We start from the raw sequence: 17,372 nt of genomic DNA on the forward strand, positions 1-17,372 counted from the left end.
TGAAAAGACAGATAATCCAGATTTGGGGTTTTAAAAGCTAGGTATGCCAGAACGAGGGTCACGAAAAAGTTAGAAGTTTCACCAAAGATACAAACAAATATGGAAAGGGGAAAAAAATGTATGGAGGCCAATTTTAAACACACACACAGACACACACACACACACACACGTATATATTGTATATATTTTTGGGGGGTCAGTTGGCGTTCAAGAGCCAATAGGTTCATACTTACTTCTGACTAGAAATGTATTTTTTAAAGGCAATAGAAAAAAAAAATCAAAGGCACTTGATTAAAAAATAAAATGGAATTTCTCTATGTACACTAGCACACAGGTCTTGGCACAGGGCAGGCCTTTAATACAAACCTGTTGACTCGATGTAATTCATTTGTTTGGCCTAAGGTAAAGATGACTTTGGGTTTTACTTTAACTTCTCCTGTCACTCCCCAGAACACATTTTCTAGGAGACATCTACCACAGATGTTGAAATGTTCTTTCTAAAATAACTACTCTTCTGTCATTCCAAAATGCAATTGCTGCATCCCTCACTGAGCATAATTATTAGGAAAAAAATAAACTTCAACTTCTAGTGTCAACTTTAAATTATGTTATGTTATGGGGATGTTATTCCCCAAGAGGTCCAGTTTCTCCAGTTTGATTTCCCAAGAGAAGTAACGGTAGAAATTTAGGCAGGTTTAATATGTCTTTGGAAAACTAGTATATTAATCCATTTTGCTCTTTTCTTTCAATTATCTTCACATTTCCCCCAAACTCCGGGATTTCTCAATCTTCTAAGAGACAACCACTATTTATTTGTATGAATATTTTTTTCTCCTTCAAAATAAGGAGCATGATTAATTTCCTGGAGCAAACTATTTTATAATTATTCTATTTTATTCTTCTAATTGCCTCCTACATTCACTTGAGAGCATGCCTACCACCTTCCATTTTCCCTTCAGTCAAGTGTACAGAGGAAGGGAAACCAGCACAAATTACCAGGGTCCTGTGCTTGGAAGGGGGCCCGAGGCCACACTGTGGTGCGTATCAATTCAAATCCCACTGGAAGATTTGCCTGAGAGCCCTGAAAAAAAATGTGTTACCAGGTTGTTGACTTCGAAGCATTTCCTGTGTTTTCTCCTGTACTTATTTATGGAGAGTTAAATTAAGACTTCCCAAATTGTAGCATACAAAAACTATGAAGTTAATTTTCTCCATTCTTCTGTATCTTGGCACTACTGACTATGTATTGGTAAAATATGACATTAAAATGTAAATACGAAAACAACAGTCACTTACTAATTTACTATTTAATATAATTTTTTAAGGTGGAAATTTAGATATGTCCTTTATTATCATTATTGTTATTAATATGAACAAAGCTATTAAAAAATAATCTGTGTTGTCTGCATTGTGAAAACTGCACACAGAAATGTAAATTTATAAAACAAGTGTGTTACAAAAGAAATTGTTTTTTACTATAAAGCATGCTTTGCTTAGGATGCAAAGGGGTACAGGAGGCATTTTTAGGTTAGTTTTTGTGGGGGTTATTTTGTGGGCCTTGGACACAAAATATTTTTAAATCTGTAAAATAAAATACACAGGATTTAAAGAAAAACAATTATGTCAAAATAGTTATAATATTAAAAGTTGAGGTAGAATAAATGTATGCTTCTTTTTAAACACATTCACAAGATCAAGTGGTGATCTGATAACTACTATAATTTTTAAAGTTGTGATTGGCATAAACAATATTTCATGATTTCTGCAATAACTGTCATATGATATTAAAATATCAGGGACAAAGTCACAGATACTACTAATGCTACTGAGGTTTATTGCCTACCTTTATAATTGAGAGAAATACTAAATTCCATTTTAAGTTATGAGGTTAATGAAATTAAGTTGATTATTTTTTCTCATCCAAGTCATGAACTCCTCAAAGCTAAAGACCGCTGAGCTAGAGGGTCATAAGTAGATCTTTCAAATTGCTTCTAGGGTATTCAACTTAAACCTCCTATATAAAAAATTCATCGTGCAAGGGTTTTTCAGAAATTTGACAACTTTATACCATGAGCTCCCCTCTATCCTATTTCACTCTATACTAGTTGAGAATTATACATATTAATTATTAAAGGTTCTCAAAACTGTAATAGTTTAACACTATATTTAAGTATTTAGAAAAATGAAAACATTTCTAAGAGAAACGAGTATTTCTATGTAAAATCAATTAGTTTTGGGAGTAGGGGGGGAGCCATTTGGGAATGTATTTAAAAAAAAACGCAACAAACTGCTAAGTAACTATGTGCTCTAAAAGAATACAAATCAACTGAAATACATGAGAATCTGATTCAATCTAGAAAAAAAAATATTGTTGAAAAAGTCTTGGGTCTTAGACGGAGATTTCTGGAGCTATTTCTTTTAAGCTACATATCCATACTCACAAACATACAAGCTAAGAATAATAATAACTGAAAAAGTATTAAAGTATAATTTTTAAAAATGTCATGAATCACTGCTATTTGGGTTCCTATAAATTGTAATTTATAATTGAATGAAATCATACAAAATTTTCAACTGAAACAGGTACAGAGAGGGGAGGGATCACAAGGAAGAAAAATAAACGAGGGAAGAAAGGAAGGAGCTATGAGGGAGACAGGTGTGGGACAGAGATGGACAGAGAGATGTGTTAATAGAATGTGTGTGTACTTTGGAAGAACAATGAAAATCAGACCACCAAAACCCTGGACCTGGCAGGCCAGATCTGCAAAGATGGAAGGTCCTCGTACTACAGCATGAAACAGACATGCTTCTCACCAGGAAAGGCACCCTTTTGTTCCTACTCCTGCAGAATCTTCTTTTCTTTTTTAAAAACTCCATGTTCAAAGTTAATTTTCTTCCAATATGAAAATTCTCTATTCTTAAATATTTTAGTATCAATTTAGTGAGGAAAACAATAGATCTTTTGAGCATGCAGAAATAGAAGTGGGGACATGCAAAAAAAGGAATTGAAAGAATGTAGTAATAAAACACTGAGGGAAAAAGCAGGAAAATTATGAAGGCATCAAATACAATAATAAAAAAATACAGAATATAGTATCATAAAAATAGTTTCAGTTAAAGACAAAGGAACGTGAATGTAGTCCAGCTAAGCTCAAAATTTAAAATGTTCTCCTTCTTCCAGATTTCTAATAATAGACCACATGGCATTTGGACACGAATTAAGGTATGTATTACACATCAGTGTATTTCTTCACTTTAACAGCTGACTTAAATATACTTATTCTTCCACACTCAAAAATACAACTCATTTTTTAGAAGGAAAAATACTTTAGCTAAAGTAAAATTTAGGCTAAAGCGAAATACAAAATATAAAGAAAATATTTTGATTTATCATGAGTATCTGAGATGAAGTTTTACTATAGGATGGTTATCTCAAATAGCTGAAGACAAAAATTATATTCTATGAATAATACTTGGATACTATTTATCTCTATATATCCTTTATAAACTATAAGACATTGATGAGTCATTACCCAGTTTTTGTCAGAAGATTCAAAACATCCTGCACATTCTGCATCTTTTCCCAAAACCGTCTTCCTTTGAATTATAGTATTATACAATATCTAGTGCTATTACTGTAACTAAGAAATGTTTTGAAATCCTTCTAAAATGAATGGAAACTTTTAGCACATTTAACATCATTCCAAATGATAAAATATTTTTTTAGGTACAAGGTCTCCAAAACTTGTAAATCTACTATGCCAAATCCTACTGGCCGTTTGAAAGATCTTTAGTAAAAGAAACAGAAAGTCCCTCATATGTGTAAAACCAAAGCAGTCACTGTAAAAAATAATGTTCTCCAAGCATGGCTCTGTTCTTCTAGTGATCTAAAATCTGAGATGGATAAGACACACACACACACACACACACACACACACACACACGTGCACACACAATTACAACACCCAGGGTACTTTGTATTGGAACACCTCTCCTCATGCCTACTCAAGAACATCGTCCTCCTGTGTCATCAGCCCTCTACTTGCTCAACAGCATGCCACCAATATATCCCATTTCTAAAATCATTCCTCTTTAGTTCCTAGCCCTTTTACTATCCCCCTTTAGGAAAACTCCCTGCATAGAGTAAGCTAGACTTGCTATCTTCCATTTTTCTCTTCCTGTTCTCTCTAGAATCCCTTTCAATCACCCTCTCACCCCATCACACTATGAAGGTCACCAGTGACGTCCACATGACAATTTCAATGGTCACTCCTCATTCATCTTCTGGGACTTCTCAGCTGCCTTTGACACATGAGCATACTCCCTCCATTTTAACACTTTGCTCCCTTGGTTTCCAAGCTGCCCTTCTCTATTCCTTCTCCATCACTGACTAGTCATTCACAATTTTTCCATGTTTCTCTTTATTTTCTAAACTTTCTTTCATGGAGTGGCCCAGGGCTCAGTTTTTACAAGGCTTCTGCACTTTATCTTCTTTCTGGGCAGTAGTTCTTAGCTCTGCATTCCTATCAGTACCATAAGGAGAGCTTCTAAAGGATGCTAAGGCCTTGGATCCACTCCATTCCAAGTGAATCACAGTCTCTGAGGGCAAAGCCCAGAGGTGTATTTACTTCCTGTTCCCTTTGCCCTGAAGCTCTTACTCCAAATACCCAGATGCCAGGTTGAGAACCCCAGCCCTAGGCAATCCTATCCATTGTACATTCTGTACCCTGATGACTCACAAAATGTATCTCAAGCTACAGACTTTTCCTCTGAACTCCAGCCTCCCCTATCCAACCACCTATTTCACACCACAGCTTATATATACATACATATATATATATATATGTATATATATATAAAATGGGCAGCTCAAATCCAACATATTCAAAACCAAACCTATCAAGCCTATGTTCTTCCAAGACCCAAATCCTGTTTTTCCCATAGTCTTCTCATCTCAGTTAACAGCAGCTTCATACTTTCAACTGCTCAGGCCAAAACACTTGGAGTCATCTTTAATCCCTGTCTTTCTCTCACATTAAAATGCCATTCTTTAGTAAATCCTGTTCTGTCCTCAAAATACATCCACATGCAACAATATCTCATCACCTTCACCACTGTCACCCTAATCCAACCCTATCACCTGCCCTCTGAATCACCATAATAGTATCACAACAGGTCTCCCTTCCCTGCCTTTGTGTATTTGGAGTCTACCTTCAGCACAAAAGGCAAGGTGATGTTTAAAAATAGTAAATCACATCATGTCAGCCATCAGCTCAAAGCCTGACACAGGGTTCTTACCTCAAAATCAAACACCTTACAAGCACTCATTAGGCCCCTCATTCTTAAGTTCTTAAGGACACCTGATTTTAGAATATGGTATCCAAAAGTATCTAATCTCCTTGGTCACCTCCAAGAATAACATGATGTTAACAAGACTTCATTACCTTTCTTAAAAACTTGGAGAAAGAAATCATAACTTTTGTCAGATTCTTAAAGAAGCCCATGAAACCAAAAATGATAAGAATCACTGTGTAAGGCACTACCACAATTAATCAAAAATCCGTTTTTTTTTTTTTTTGAGACAGTGTGTCACTGTCACCCAGGCTGGAGTAGAGTGGCACGATCACAGCTCATTGCAACGTTGAACTTCTGGGCTCAAGGGATCCTCCTGCCTTAACCTCCAGAGTAGCTGGGACTACAAGCGTGCGCCACCACGTTTAAGTGTTAGCTGTTTCAAGCTGTTGCTTGCGATAGAAATTCAATGATGAATAGGACATTCTAAAGCATAAATTTACTATAAATATATTTTAAAATTAACCTGCTGTTTTCTATTTTTCTGGATTATGCAATGGTTTTCCTAATTATCTTTCCTATACTTTTCTTCTCTTTAACTTTTTTTTACCTATTTGTTTTATTTCTTATACTAAATTCAATTAAGGGCCTTATGAATATCACCTATAAGAAGCTATGAACTTCCATCCATTTGTGGTCCAAAACACAAAAGTCAGATCTTTGGAACTCAGAATTACAGGGCCCTGCCAATGCCTGTTTGTTAAAATGCAATTAATGCTCATGGAATGAGGTAGGAGTGGGGACTTGAGATAGGCTTTTTAATCACCAAAGGTTACATTTCTTCATACCAAGACATTCCACAGAAATTACTCAGAAATCTTCTAAGATTAATCAACCAGACAACCCATGCAGAGCAGAGCCACGGAGGTCAACAACCAGTAAATGCTCTGGTTGCTCAATTCTCTTGCTTTGCCTAATGCAAGTACAGTCACTTAGTTCAGTGTATTGAATCTAGATCCAAGCTATGCTAGCTTGTCAAGAAGGTATCATTACTACCTTCTTATATCTTCAAACTTTTCTAACTACTCTCTCCTGGATCTTTTGTACCCAATTGTAAACATACCCAAATTGTTCCCATCTTAAATCAAAATAATACAAAACAAACAAAACAACCTCCCTGGACCTGCACTTTTGCCCTGAACTTTGGTCTTTCTAGAACTGTTGTCATTAACGTTTCTTCACATTCCACAACCCACATCGTTCTGGCTTCTCCATGAAAACAGCTCTTAATGTCACCAAATGACATCCATATATTCAACAGAATTATTTCAGTATTCATCTTACTGAACCCGTCCACAATATCTGGTGCACTGTGGTACAGTTAGCTCTCTTCCCCTACTTAAAACATTTTTTCCCTGACTTCCTGATGCCTTCCTCTCCAGTCTGTTTCTCCTCTCACCTTTTATATTGTTTCCTCCCAGGCATATAATCTTCCCCTTTGTTTTGCACTCTGACATCTCCCCTAGGCTATATTATCAGTGTGGACTACTATGACCTCCTGTCTATCTGATTATTACCTCTGGAGAAATGTCTGAACTTTCCATGGGATTGTCTCCCAAGCACTCAGACTGAGCCCTCATTCCCATCCTACCAAACCAGCTGCCCTCCAGTGACCCCCGAGTCACTCAGTTCTCAGCCATTTGACCTTCTTCTCTTAAATATCTACTTAAAACTCATCCAGATTCATAGTTTCAAATAGCCCCTCTATGAGAACAAATATAAATAAGCAAGCTTGGTTCTAACTCCTTCTCTCAAGCTGTAGTTTGTATTTCCAAGTGCATTTTGTACTCTCCTCTTAGATGGTGTATCATCATTTGAAATTGAATAGGTCTAAAACTCAGCTCATGATCTGCCCCAAGCTGCATTCAGCTATTTCTCCTGGTTTCCTAATTTCTATTCATTTTTTCAACTAACTGAACTAAAAGCATTAATGCAGTCCTGCTCAGAATGTATATTTGACTGCTGTTTCAGTTCGACCCAGATTTACCCCTGGGCCAGGACCCCTGATTCAGTCCTAAACCCCCAAAGAAAACCTTTGGGTCCTTTACTGCCTGTCCTTGGCATAACCTTTGGGCTGAAAACAAACTTTCATCTCCAGCCTGGCTGCTGTGCCTACATATTATTGTTTGATGTTAAAAAAATAAAAAAATCACCTAAACTTTTCATCACTATATATTAAAAAAAAAAAACACCTTGATGTGTTAATAGGGTCATAGAGTTATTCAATTCTTTCCATTTAGCTTATTATTCTGAAACCTGGTTTCTAAATAGTCTCTTCATCCAACCGCCCCACACCCCAAAGCTTCCTGGCCAATCTATCTGTATCTCCATTGTTTCATTTCCTCCCCACCCTTCTCCAGAGTGAATGCTAAACTAATATAAATCGCAAGAGCAGCAGCCTAAGATAGGCTGTCTATAAAATCAAAAACAAAAGGTGAAGGAAGCAGAGTCCATATGCATCTGATAGTTTCTATCTCTTCTTTAAGATGGTCTGCAAAGCTATTGGTTATTATAAAAGAACACCTCTGAGATTCGAGGCACATTTTGAGTTGTCTCTAAGTTTCGATGTTAAGTTACGTGTTTTTCAGAACCTTGGAAAATCTTTTCTTTGCTCTTCATCAAATGGATGGGTGTGAGAATACAAATTACATAGTTAGTCTATTTCCCTAAGGTTTAAAGGTAATGTATTTAAATGTTTATTTTTGGCCCACAGAAACACTTCCTACTACTTATAAATACTTCTGATGGATAATTGCTTTAATTTTTTAAGAACAGATGATTAAATATTTCAAGTAAACAAAAGCAATGATTTATATGTGGAGAATAATTTACATTTTGATATAGTCAGCTTTGACTATGGCTACTCTTCCACATGCACACCTCATTGTATTACTATTGTTCCATTTAGTGTGTTGGCTGAGCAGCAAAATTTGTTAAAATCTTATGTTCCAAAGTACTAGCAAATACTGCATTGGAAAGCAGAATTCTAAACCTTGCTCACACACCATTATTCTGACATGGAATGGAAGGCACTGAGCCTGAAAAAACAGAACAAAACAAAACATCATCCAAGCAAATTAAGTATTTTGAGGAATGCAGTGACATATCTTGCCAAAGTCACAGAAAATTTGTTTCTGGAAGCTCTGATTATAACACCATGGTCACATCATGAAGTCCTATTATTGTCCTTCCACTAAAATACTACTGTAGTACTTCTACAATTATAGAAGTATTACAAAACAGAAGTTTTTTATGGAAATAAATGAATATAAGATTTTACAATACGGACGAAACTAAGAACAAACAACTCAATTTCGATTTTACCTTTCTAACTTTTTTCCTGGCTTCAGGATTTGGGAACGTATAGTTGTGTGAAAACCATATGGAACAATGAGAAAACTTGGTGCAGTTGGCAGGCAGGAGTTCTGCATTCCAGTCCTCCTCTACTGGGTCTCTTTTTGTAATTTTTTTAGTTCAAGTATTCGCACTTCCTTTTCTCTCTTCATATTCTCTCCCTTGAGGATGTCAACCATTCCTGCAGTTTCAACCACGATGTCTGTGGAATGTTAAAGAACAAGTACCTATGTTCTCCAATTTATACTCCTTACTCACTTCCACATTTAGGGGACTCTTGTAAGCCAGGCACTGGGCAGTGTACTGGAAATTAAAAGATGAGTAAGACAGAGTCTTTGCCGACAATGAGATTACAATTGAATGCAGGAAATCAGTAAAACAGATAAATTTCAGTATAATTTTGTACCCCAAGGGTGCTGTGAAAACCTCAAAGAGGGGCAATTAACCCAAAATGGGGCATCAGGAGATGATGCCTAAGATGAGTTATGAAAAAAAATGTGTAGAGGTCAAGAGGGCAAAGGGAGTTATGAGAACATTCCAGGCTGAGGAGAGAGAAGAAATGAAGGCACGCAGTAGTGTCACCTAACCATGTGTGCGGACACCTCTAAGAACTGGGGTGAAGGCACAATTCCAGGTGCAAGGAGTTGGATCAGGGTTTGCAGATGATGATAAGGGAAGGGGAAGTAGTGAGGTCCAGAAAGATATTTTTACCACTTTACCAGTAATTCTCAAGGAAGAAAGGGGCAGGGCATCTCTGAATCACTTAGTGGGCTTTTCAAACTGTCCTGTCCAATCCTGCTGAGTTCTGTTTGAAAACTGTGTGTCCCACCCACACTGCCTCCTAGAGAACCATGGCTGAATGCCTCCTACTGGGGAGCATGCCTTAGGCCCTCTGGTCTAGTATGAGAAACGCTATGCTGTGAATGCAATGGGCAAATGCACCAAAAAGAGGAAGAAGAGGAGCCTAAAAAAGAGATAAAAAAAAGTCACAGAGGCGAGAAGCTAAAAGAACAGTTTAAAGAAAAGAAAGCAGAAAGAACCAGTAAAATAAGAACTGGGCTTCAGTCCATGCATAAGTCCAAACGTCTCCTGCAGAGCTTGTTAGTATCCCAAGCTCGACAAGTCTAAAACCAATTCATCATTGTATGTATGGTAATGGTTCATTATTAATGTACAAAAAGCCTGTAAAGGCAATCAGAGTGCAGAGTGCAGTGTAGGTTAATATATAACAGTATTTATGACAAGTAATAAGGCACCCTGGTTCTACATAATTGCAGCTATGGAATTTTTGTATTATGGAGAGAAAAGAAAGCATAATTTTTCAAAAAAGTATATATGGGATATGAAATGATGTACTTCAGAGAAAACATGTGGATCTTGGCTATAGCTTCAGAAGAACACAGCATCTCAGGCTGCCTCTAGACTGGTCCTTTCCTACCTGCTAGTGTCATCTCTCCTAATTTAGCTTCTCAGAAACAGCAAACTGTTTATGGTTCTCTGAGCAAAATACATTAATTCATAAAGCTCCTTCAGTCTTGAATGCCTCCCTCTACTCTCAACTCCCTAACCTAATTCTGCCTGATCTTTCAGGTCCTCAGGCATTGCCTTTTCCAGGAAGCTAACATTCCTGAGCCCTCTGTGCTCTTTAGTAATGATGATCACAAAAGCAGCTGACACTTATCAAATACTGTACCTGGGCCAGCCCATGTTCTAAGCACTGAGCAGTATCAACTCAACTCTTCTTCATACCTATGAAGTAGGTACTAATAATATCCATTTTACAGATAAGACACCGAGGCACAAAGAGGTTAAGTAACCTGCCCAAGGACACATCACTGGTCAGCGAAAAGGCCAGCATTTGACTCGAATCAGACTGGTTTCAGAGCCTGTGCTCTAATCACCAGACCATACTGCTTCTATGTGATTAACAGTGAGATGATCCCAGTTACTGCTATATTCACAAGGCTCTTTACTGTCTTGTTCAGCATTTATGTTCAATGACATGCTAGGATTGGGTATGTATTTCTCTGTAAATACTAAATCTAGACTATCAAATATGGAGTATAAACTAACTATCCAAAATTCCTGAAAAGTATAAAATCTCTCTAAAAATATTTTTCTTGAAATGTAATTTTTATAAATATATATAGCTGTAACTGGCATACTTAAAACACATTAGGATTTACCACTCCTATGATAAGAAAAGTGTCTTCAAATATAATGAAAACCCTTGGCAATTTGAATATTATATGATACTAAATTATACTATAATTATTTCAAAGGTCAAGAATCTTAAACATTTAGTCTTAAAACTCTCCACCTGAGTGATGCAATCAGAAAATTAAAGTATGTATGGAAATATTTAATTATACAAAACAAGTAGAAATCTACTAATTTAATAACCTTTAAATAAAATCTGCAATATTTTCCCACATGGCTATTTCTTTTCCTCTGTTGCAAAAATGGGACTTTTCAAAAGAACATGTTTTAGTGAATATGAGCACATATTTTATTTTCCAGTGCTAGTTTCAAGGAAGAGTTGGATAAAGTGTTTTGGAATAAAGAGTCATATCATTTATTAGCTCATGAGACACTCTATGAAGTTTTTATGCTAGGCACCACTGTAAATTAAAAAAAAAATTCATTCAGACTCAGTCTAGTCTTTTTAGGGATTTACAATCTAGTAGAAAAAGGGAAACAGAGAACACAGATGTGAGAGTTGGTGTGTAAAATTTTGGTAAGAAGGCGAATGTAGTGGCCGGGCGCGGTGGCTCATGCCTGTAATCCTAGCTCTCTGGGAGGCCGAGGCGGGTGGATTGTTTGAGCTCAGGAGTTCAAAACCAGCCTGAGCAAGAGCGAGACCCCGTCTCTACTAAAATTAGAAAGAAATTAATTGGACAACTAAAAATATATAGAAAAAATTAGCCGGGCATGGTGGCGCGTGCCTGTAGTCCCAGCTACTTGGGAGGCTGAGGCAGGAGGATCGCTTGAGCCCAGGAGTTTGAGGTTGCTGTGAGCTAGGATGACGCCACAGCACTTTAGCCCGGGCAACACAGTGAGACTCTGTCTCAAAAAAAAAAAAAAAAAAAAAAGAAGGCGATTGTATGCTAATAAGATCCCTACCTGACGTGCAGCTGTAACACCATTAACAATGTAATGTCGCAATGGCCAGTATATTATGTTTTTCTCAGAAAACTTTAATAAGGCAAAACAGCATAAAGGTGAGGAGGCATGGACTGTGTGACAGAACGTGTCTATAATTCATAGACTTGTAGTGCTGTTGGGAAGATTAAATGAGTTTATGTGAGAGAAGCAGGTAGCACACAGAAGCCACTCTAACTATATGAATCAACAGAGCTTAAAAGGAGTCTGCTTAAGTGTAGGCTCATTTGCTCTCAGGCCTTAGGTGACCCACAGTTAAAGACATATTAAAACGTCTCTCCAACCCACAGACTCAATTACACAGCTGGTTCAGTCCTTACCGCTATATAAGCAATGGTCTCACATCTTAGCAGTATTTTCCAAACTTGGTCTGGAAGAGCAAAGAGGCCCTTAGTGCTCTTAATCAAACACTATGAAATAGTTAAATATTTAATTCCATCATCTGAACCAGAAAAATGCCCCTCTAGTTGTTAATATTATTTATGTGAATGGTGGCGCATGCCTGTAGTCCCAGCTACTCAGGAGGCTGAGGCAGAAAGATTGCTTGAGTCCAGGAGTGTGAGGTTGCTGTGAGCTAGGCTGATGCCACGGCACTCTAGCCCAGGCAAAAAGAGTGAGATTCTGTCTCAAAAAAAAATAAAAAAATAAAAATAAATATTTATGTGTAATACAAAAATCACAACCACAAGCACCATGTAGGACCCAGAAACAGCACACATTGTCAAAGTGGGCATGGCTAGCTGCTTTTGAGGTTTGGGGTTTATATTATTTTGCTACTTGTTTGCTCATTTGCTGTCAGTAGAGCAGATGATGAAGACTTCTGAAAAATGCGAAACAGTAAACTGAAAAAAGCCTAGTGGTATGGTTTGAATGTGATCTCTCCCAAATTCAGGCACTGAAACGTAACATGCAATGTGATTGTACTAAGAGGTGGGGCCTTTAAGAGGTGATTTCGCCATGAGGGCTTCTCACCCATGAATAAGATTAAGACCCTAATAAAAGAGGCTTCACACAGTTTTTGATCTCTTGACCTGGTTTCTGCCATGTGAGGACACAGTGTTCCTCTCCTTCAAAGGATGAAGCAATAAGGCACCATCTTGGAAGCAGAGAGCTGAACCCGCCAGCACCTTGATCTTGGGACTTGCCAGTCTCCAGAACTGTGAGAGAATAAATTTCTGCTCTTTATCAAGTGCCCAGTCTCAGGTATTTTGTTACAGCAGCACAAATGGACAAAGACTCCTAGCTATTAAATCCTCCCCCCATTGTTACTGCTTTTGTAAAAATAATTTGTAACCATTTTTATTTTCACAGCAAATCAAGCCTGTTCAAGGCCTACTGTTCTGACATACAGGCCTCCTGAAATTCATGTGCAATTTCTGTTCACCAAAACTGTTTCTGCTGCTGCCCTGTTCTGTACAGCAGGTTTTAGGTCTCTCCTCAACAAGGGATCACATATTTTGTAGAGCAAGAGACCTGTCCTGAGAGTGAAGCAGCTTTGCTGTAAAAGGAGAATCACAGACTCTCAGCACTGAACTTAATTTTTAAGATGATTTAATCCAAACTCTTCATTTCAGAGAAAAAGGAGGCCCACAGAAACCCAAGTCCCCCAGCAAGCTGGTGGCAGAGTTCAGAGTGTTTTTCCTTTTAATTTTTTATCTATCAGTTTGGTGGGGTTTTGTTTTGTTTTGTTTTGTTTTTGTTTTTTATTACAGCACATTGCCAGAGAAAAAAACTTAACTTCAAAACTAAAAGTCAGAACAAACAACAAAATTTTAGAACACAACCTTAAATAGTAACAAAATTTATCATGATATCTAACTTTGAGAAAAATATGGACAATGGAATTTTAATCTAGATTCTAGCAATTACAATAAAAGGAATGAATCTACAATTGGCTAAATTCTGCAGCCTTAACAGCGAAGTTATGGATAGGACTTTGTACAATATGTTTAGACATTTTCAGTTGTACTTCATACTCATTATGTCCCCAGCCCAATCTGGAATATATTTTGGGATAAAAGCAGATTAACAAGGAACTTCCCTTATCCAGATCTTTGTGGTAAGCCATAGTGTGGGTGTGTACATGAGAGGGGGAGAGGAAGAAGGGAAAGAGAAAGGGGGAAGGGGAAAAGGACAGAGAGAGAGAGGAAGAGGAAGGGCAGAACTGTATTTCATTCACAGATTGGTGATTTTCCTCATCCTTCATATGTTACTTATGAAGCTACATTCTTACATCAGAAATAAATTCAGACATGGTACTAAAAACAACCAAAAATGAAAAATTTTATAAAAATTCCATAAGCTATTTCAAGTTGGATTGATATGTAAAATGTTACCATTCTTTAATACTAAAATAAGTAAATATCAAATGGAAAATAAGAGGTTAGGGACATAATAAGTAAATTCAAATGTATAAAACAAGTAGATTTCAATTGCATTCAATTATTTCACCCAATCACCTAGAAGTGAAGATCCTCTAAAGAAAATTGCATTGCCTTCCCAACTCCTTGGAGAGCCAGTTTAGTTAACAGCCTACCTATGCTTCAGAGATGACCATGCAGCTTACATGTCAAACTCATTTTAAAGTGTCAATCAAGTCCCTTTCAATCTAATTAGTTTGGAAAGTAGTGTCACTGACCTAGAACTATGCAGACCATTTATTATCATATCATTTGATCAACCTAACACTTTACCTCAGTGGAGTTTGAGACACCTGTAGCCAAAATGTAATATCCTTTCTCCCACTCATTACTGGTAACTCTCAATACAATTTCCTATTTACAACTCAATTTATGTCTATGAATAAGCATAGCCAACGTCACAGAGGCATTCCATAGAATTTCTCTTATTTAAGATTTCATGGCAAAAATAGAAAGGGAAGGGAAAGGGAATAGAAGGGTAAAGGCAAAAGGTTATATATATCAGATTCAAGGTTTTAGATGCCCAAGAACTGCTAAAAGGAGGAAAGGAGGAATAGCAGAGGATCATAGATATGCTGGGAAAAATCTGGAACCTTAAACATGAGGGGAGATTTTTCTTTTTTTAACATAATACATTGAACCATGTAAAAGGAGTCTGTAAGTTAATTGTCATCACATGGATTTGTTTTATAATAATGAAAAACTTTCTCAGGTTCATAGTTTTTAACCTGACTTTAACCTGGCCAAGGGCAGGATGAGGTAGAACTGAAGAGGTAATAACTAATTCCCAGCGGTCAGAAAGCAAAGCCAAGTGCCCGCAAAGGAGGCCCTAATGGCCAGACCACAGTCGGGCTGGAATGGGGTGGGGAGGTGGCAATGTGGTGGCTGGAAGATCGTGGTCAGTCAGCCATAGAAATCACCTGGCCCATTCTCTGGCAAAAGCATGAAAATTATCCAATCTTTTTCTCATCTGAGCTTTGCATATTTAAGAACTGATTTGCAAGACAAAAATACAAGCAGGTAATCTTATCTCCGAACTATAGAATAACATATTGCATCAGGGAGGGATAAAAATACACACACAACACTCATGTATGCCACCAAAATGTTGTATTCATATTTTTAAATGTAGCATTAAAAAAAGAAGTATAGCAGTTTATTTAAAGTCATGACTTCACTCTAGAAGACGATAATCTAAAAGCAGGATGTCAGCTGCTAATGCTTCCTTTTCTATCCTGTGTTTTCCTTTGGGGAAGTTAAGCTGCATTTTACCAAAATTCCTGTTTGTCTGAAGGATAAGCAAGATTCTTCAATTATGTTTGCTTGATCAAATAATTACTAGTCAACATGATTTTACATCTGGTGAAATAAACTATGCATATATCTCAAACTTACCTTCAGGTGAAGAGCCTGTCTTTTGGGAAAAGACAGCATTTACTTTGCTCTTTTTACTGATATCGTTGTTTACAGACAAGCTGGACTGAATTTTTCTATGCATTTTTTGAGAAACAGGTGCTGAAAGTTTGCGATTATCTGCGGATACATGTTTGGCCCCGTGGTGAATTCCATTTCCATTGCTCAGACTTGTGTGGCCGTTCTTTATCTTGCTTATTTCCTCCTCACTCGGTTCCTGTGCTGAAGTTTGAAGCTGAGGCAAGCGCTGAGGTTGGGCTAAAACAGAAAGAAAAAATGTATACAGTTAAGAAAAAGAAATTAATATTTTACAAGAATGAAAATACATTCAGTACCAGAGATTTGGGGTTTTAACCATGATACTAAAACTGTAAGAGGCAACAAAGAAAGAAAAATACAAACATAGACATAGAAAAAGCATACTTACTACAGGGAAAGTGGAAGTGGGGTCATCGGAAGTGACTTTACACAAGGATATAAACAAAGAGCAGAAAAATACTGGTTTTGGTAAGGAAATTTAAGTTAGAAATTTGAAAACATATTTTAACACTCATTCAGCAAATCTTGATTGTTTTCTATGTGCTGGGCACTCTTTGGGGTGCAATAGATAAAACAGTGTTATCTCAATACGACTAATAATAAACTACTCAACTATCTTTTGAAATAAAAGGAAAGGAATGATGAATTCAGATATTCAAAGCTGGACAATACAGAGAGAAATATAGTGGTTTTTATAATTCCATTTTAAATCCCAGAGAAGAAAATCTTTTCTATACTTATTCTTTAATTTGATTTTAAAATTAATCATTTATGAAAAGTTAGGAGTACAAGAGAACTTCCTTGATCTTATAAAATATATTTACCAAAATTAAGTGTCAACACTTTAGAATTACTCTCATTTGGGCCAGACAAAGCAAAGAATGCCCACCCTCACCCCACTCATGCAACATTAACTGGAGGTCCCAGTGAAAGCAAGAAACAAGACAAAGAATTTTAATAGGTTTGAATTCTGGAAAAGAAGAAATAAAATTTTTGAGATGTGCACAGATTTGAATGCTCTGGGGATAAACTAAGAGACTATAATTTCTGAAAAACTAAGAATTTAGCAAGATTTATACACAACCACATAAAAATCAACAATGTTCCTATATGCAAACAGTAACCAATTAACGAATACACAAGAAAAAATTAACTTTCTTCATAATAGCCAAAAAAAGAAAAAAAAAACAAGCCCACAAACAAAAAACCCTACAAGTATCTAGGAATTAAACTAGGAAAAAATGGGCAGAGTTTGTACAGCAAAAATTACAAAACATTACTGAAAGGCATAAAAGAAACCCAAGTAAATGGAGAAAGTATAAATATGTTAATTCTGTTAATATTATAAATCTGTCCTAATTTATTATTTAATGTAATTCTCATAACATTTCCAACAGGCTTGTTTATGAAACTTGACAAACCGGTCCAAACATGTATATGGAAGAGTAATTAAGAACCACCAGGGAAATTTTAAGGAAGAAAAAGGATTCTGGGACTTGACTTACCAGGTATGAAATCTTACTATAAAATTAAAGTAACAAAAGCAGCATGGTGTTGGAACAGGCATAGACATATAACCCAATGGAACAGTAGAGCCCCAAATATGTAGGTGTGTGCACATGTATGTGCATA

The 17,372-nt window shown here is 36.7% G+C and overlaps 1 protein-coding gene across 1 annotated transcript in view; it reads right to left on the reverse strand.

Annotated features, from left to right (window-relative positions):
• Nucleotides 1-17,372, reverse strand: part of MDFIC (MyoD family inhibitor domain containing) — an 84,282-nt gene that overhangs the window by 12,205 nt on the left and 54,705 nt on the right. The window contains 1 exon segment of the mRNA XM_012652740.1: nucleotides 15,684-15,959. Within this exon segment, the coding sequence (XP_012508194.1) occupies nucleotides 15,684-15,959 (276 nt within the window).

The sequence above is a fragment of the Propithecus coquereli genome, unplaced genomic scaffold, assembly GCF_000956105.1.
Source record: "Propithecus coquereli isolate 6110/MARCELLA unplaced genomic scaffold, Pcoq_1.0 Scaffold4, whole genome shotgun sequence".
Classification (NCBI taxonomy): Eukaryota; Metazoa; Chordata; class Mammalia; order Primates; family Indriidae; genus Propithecus; species Propithecus coquereli.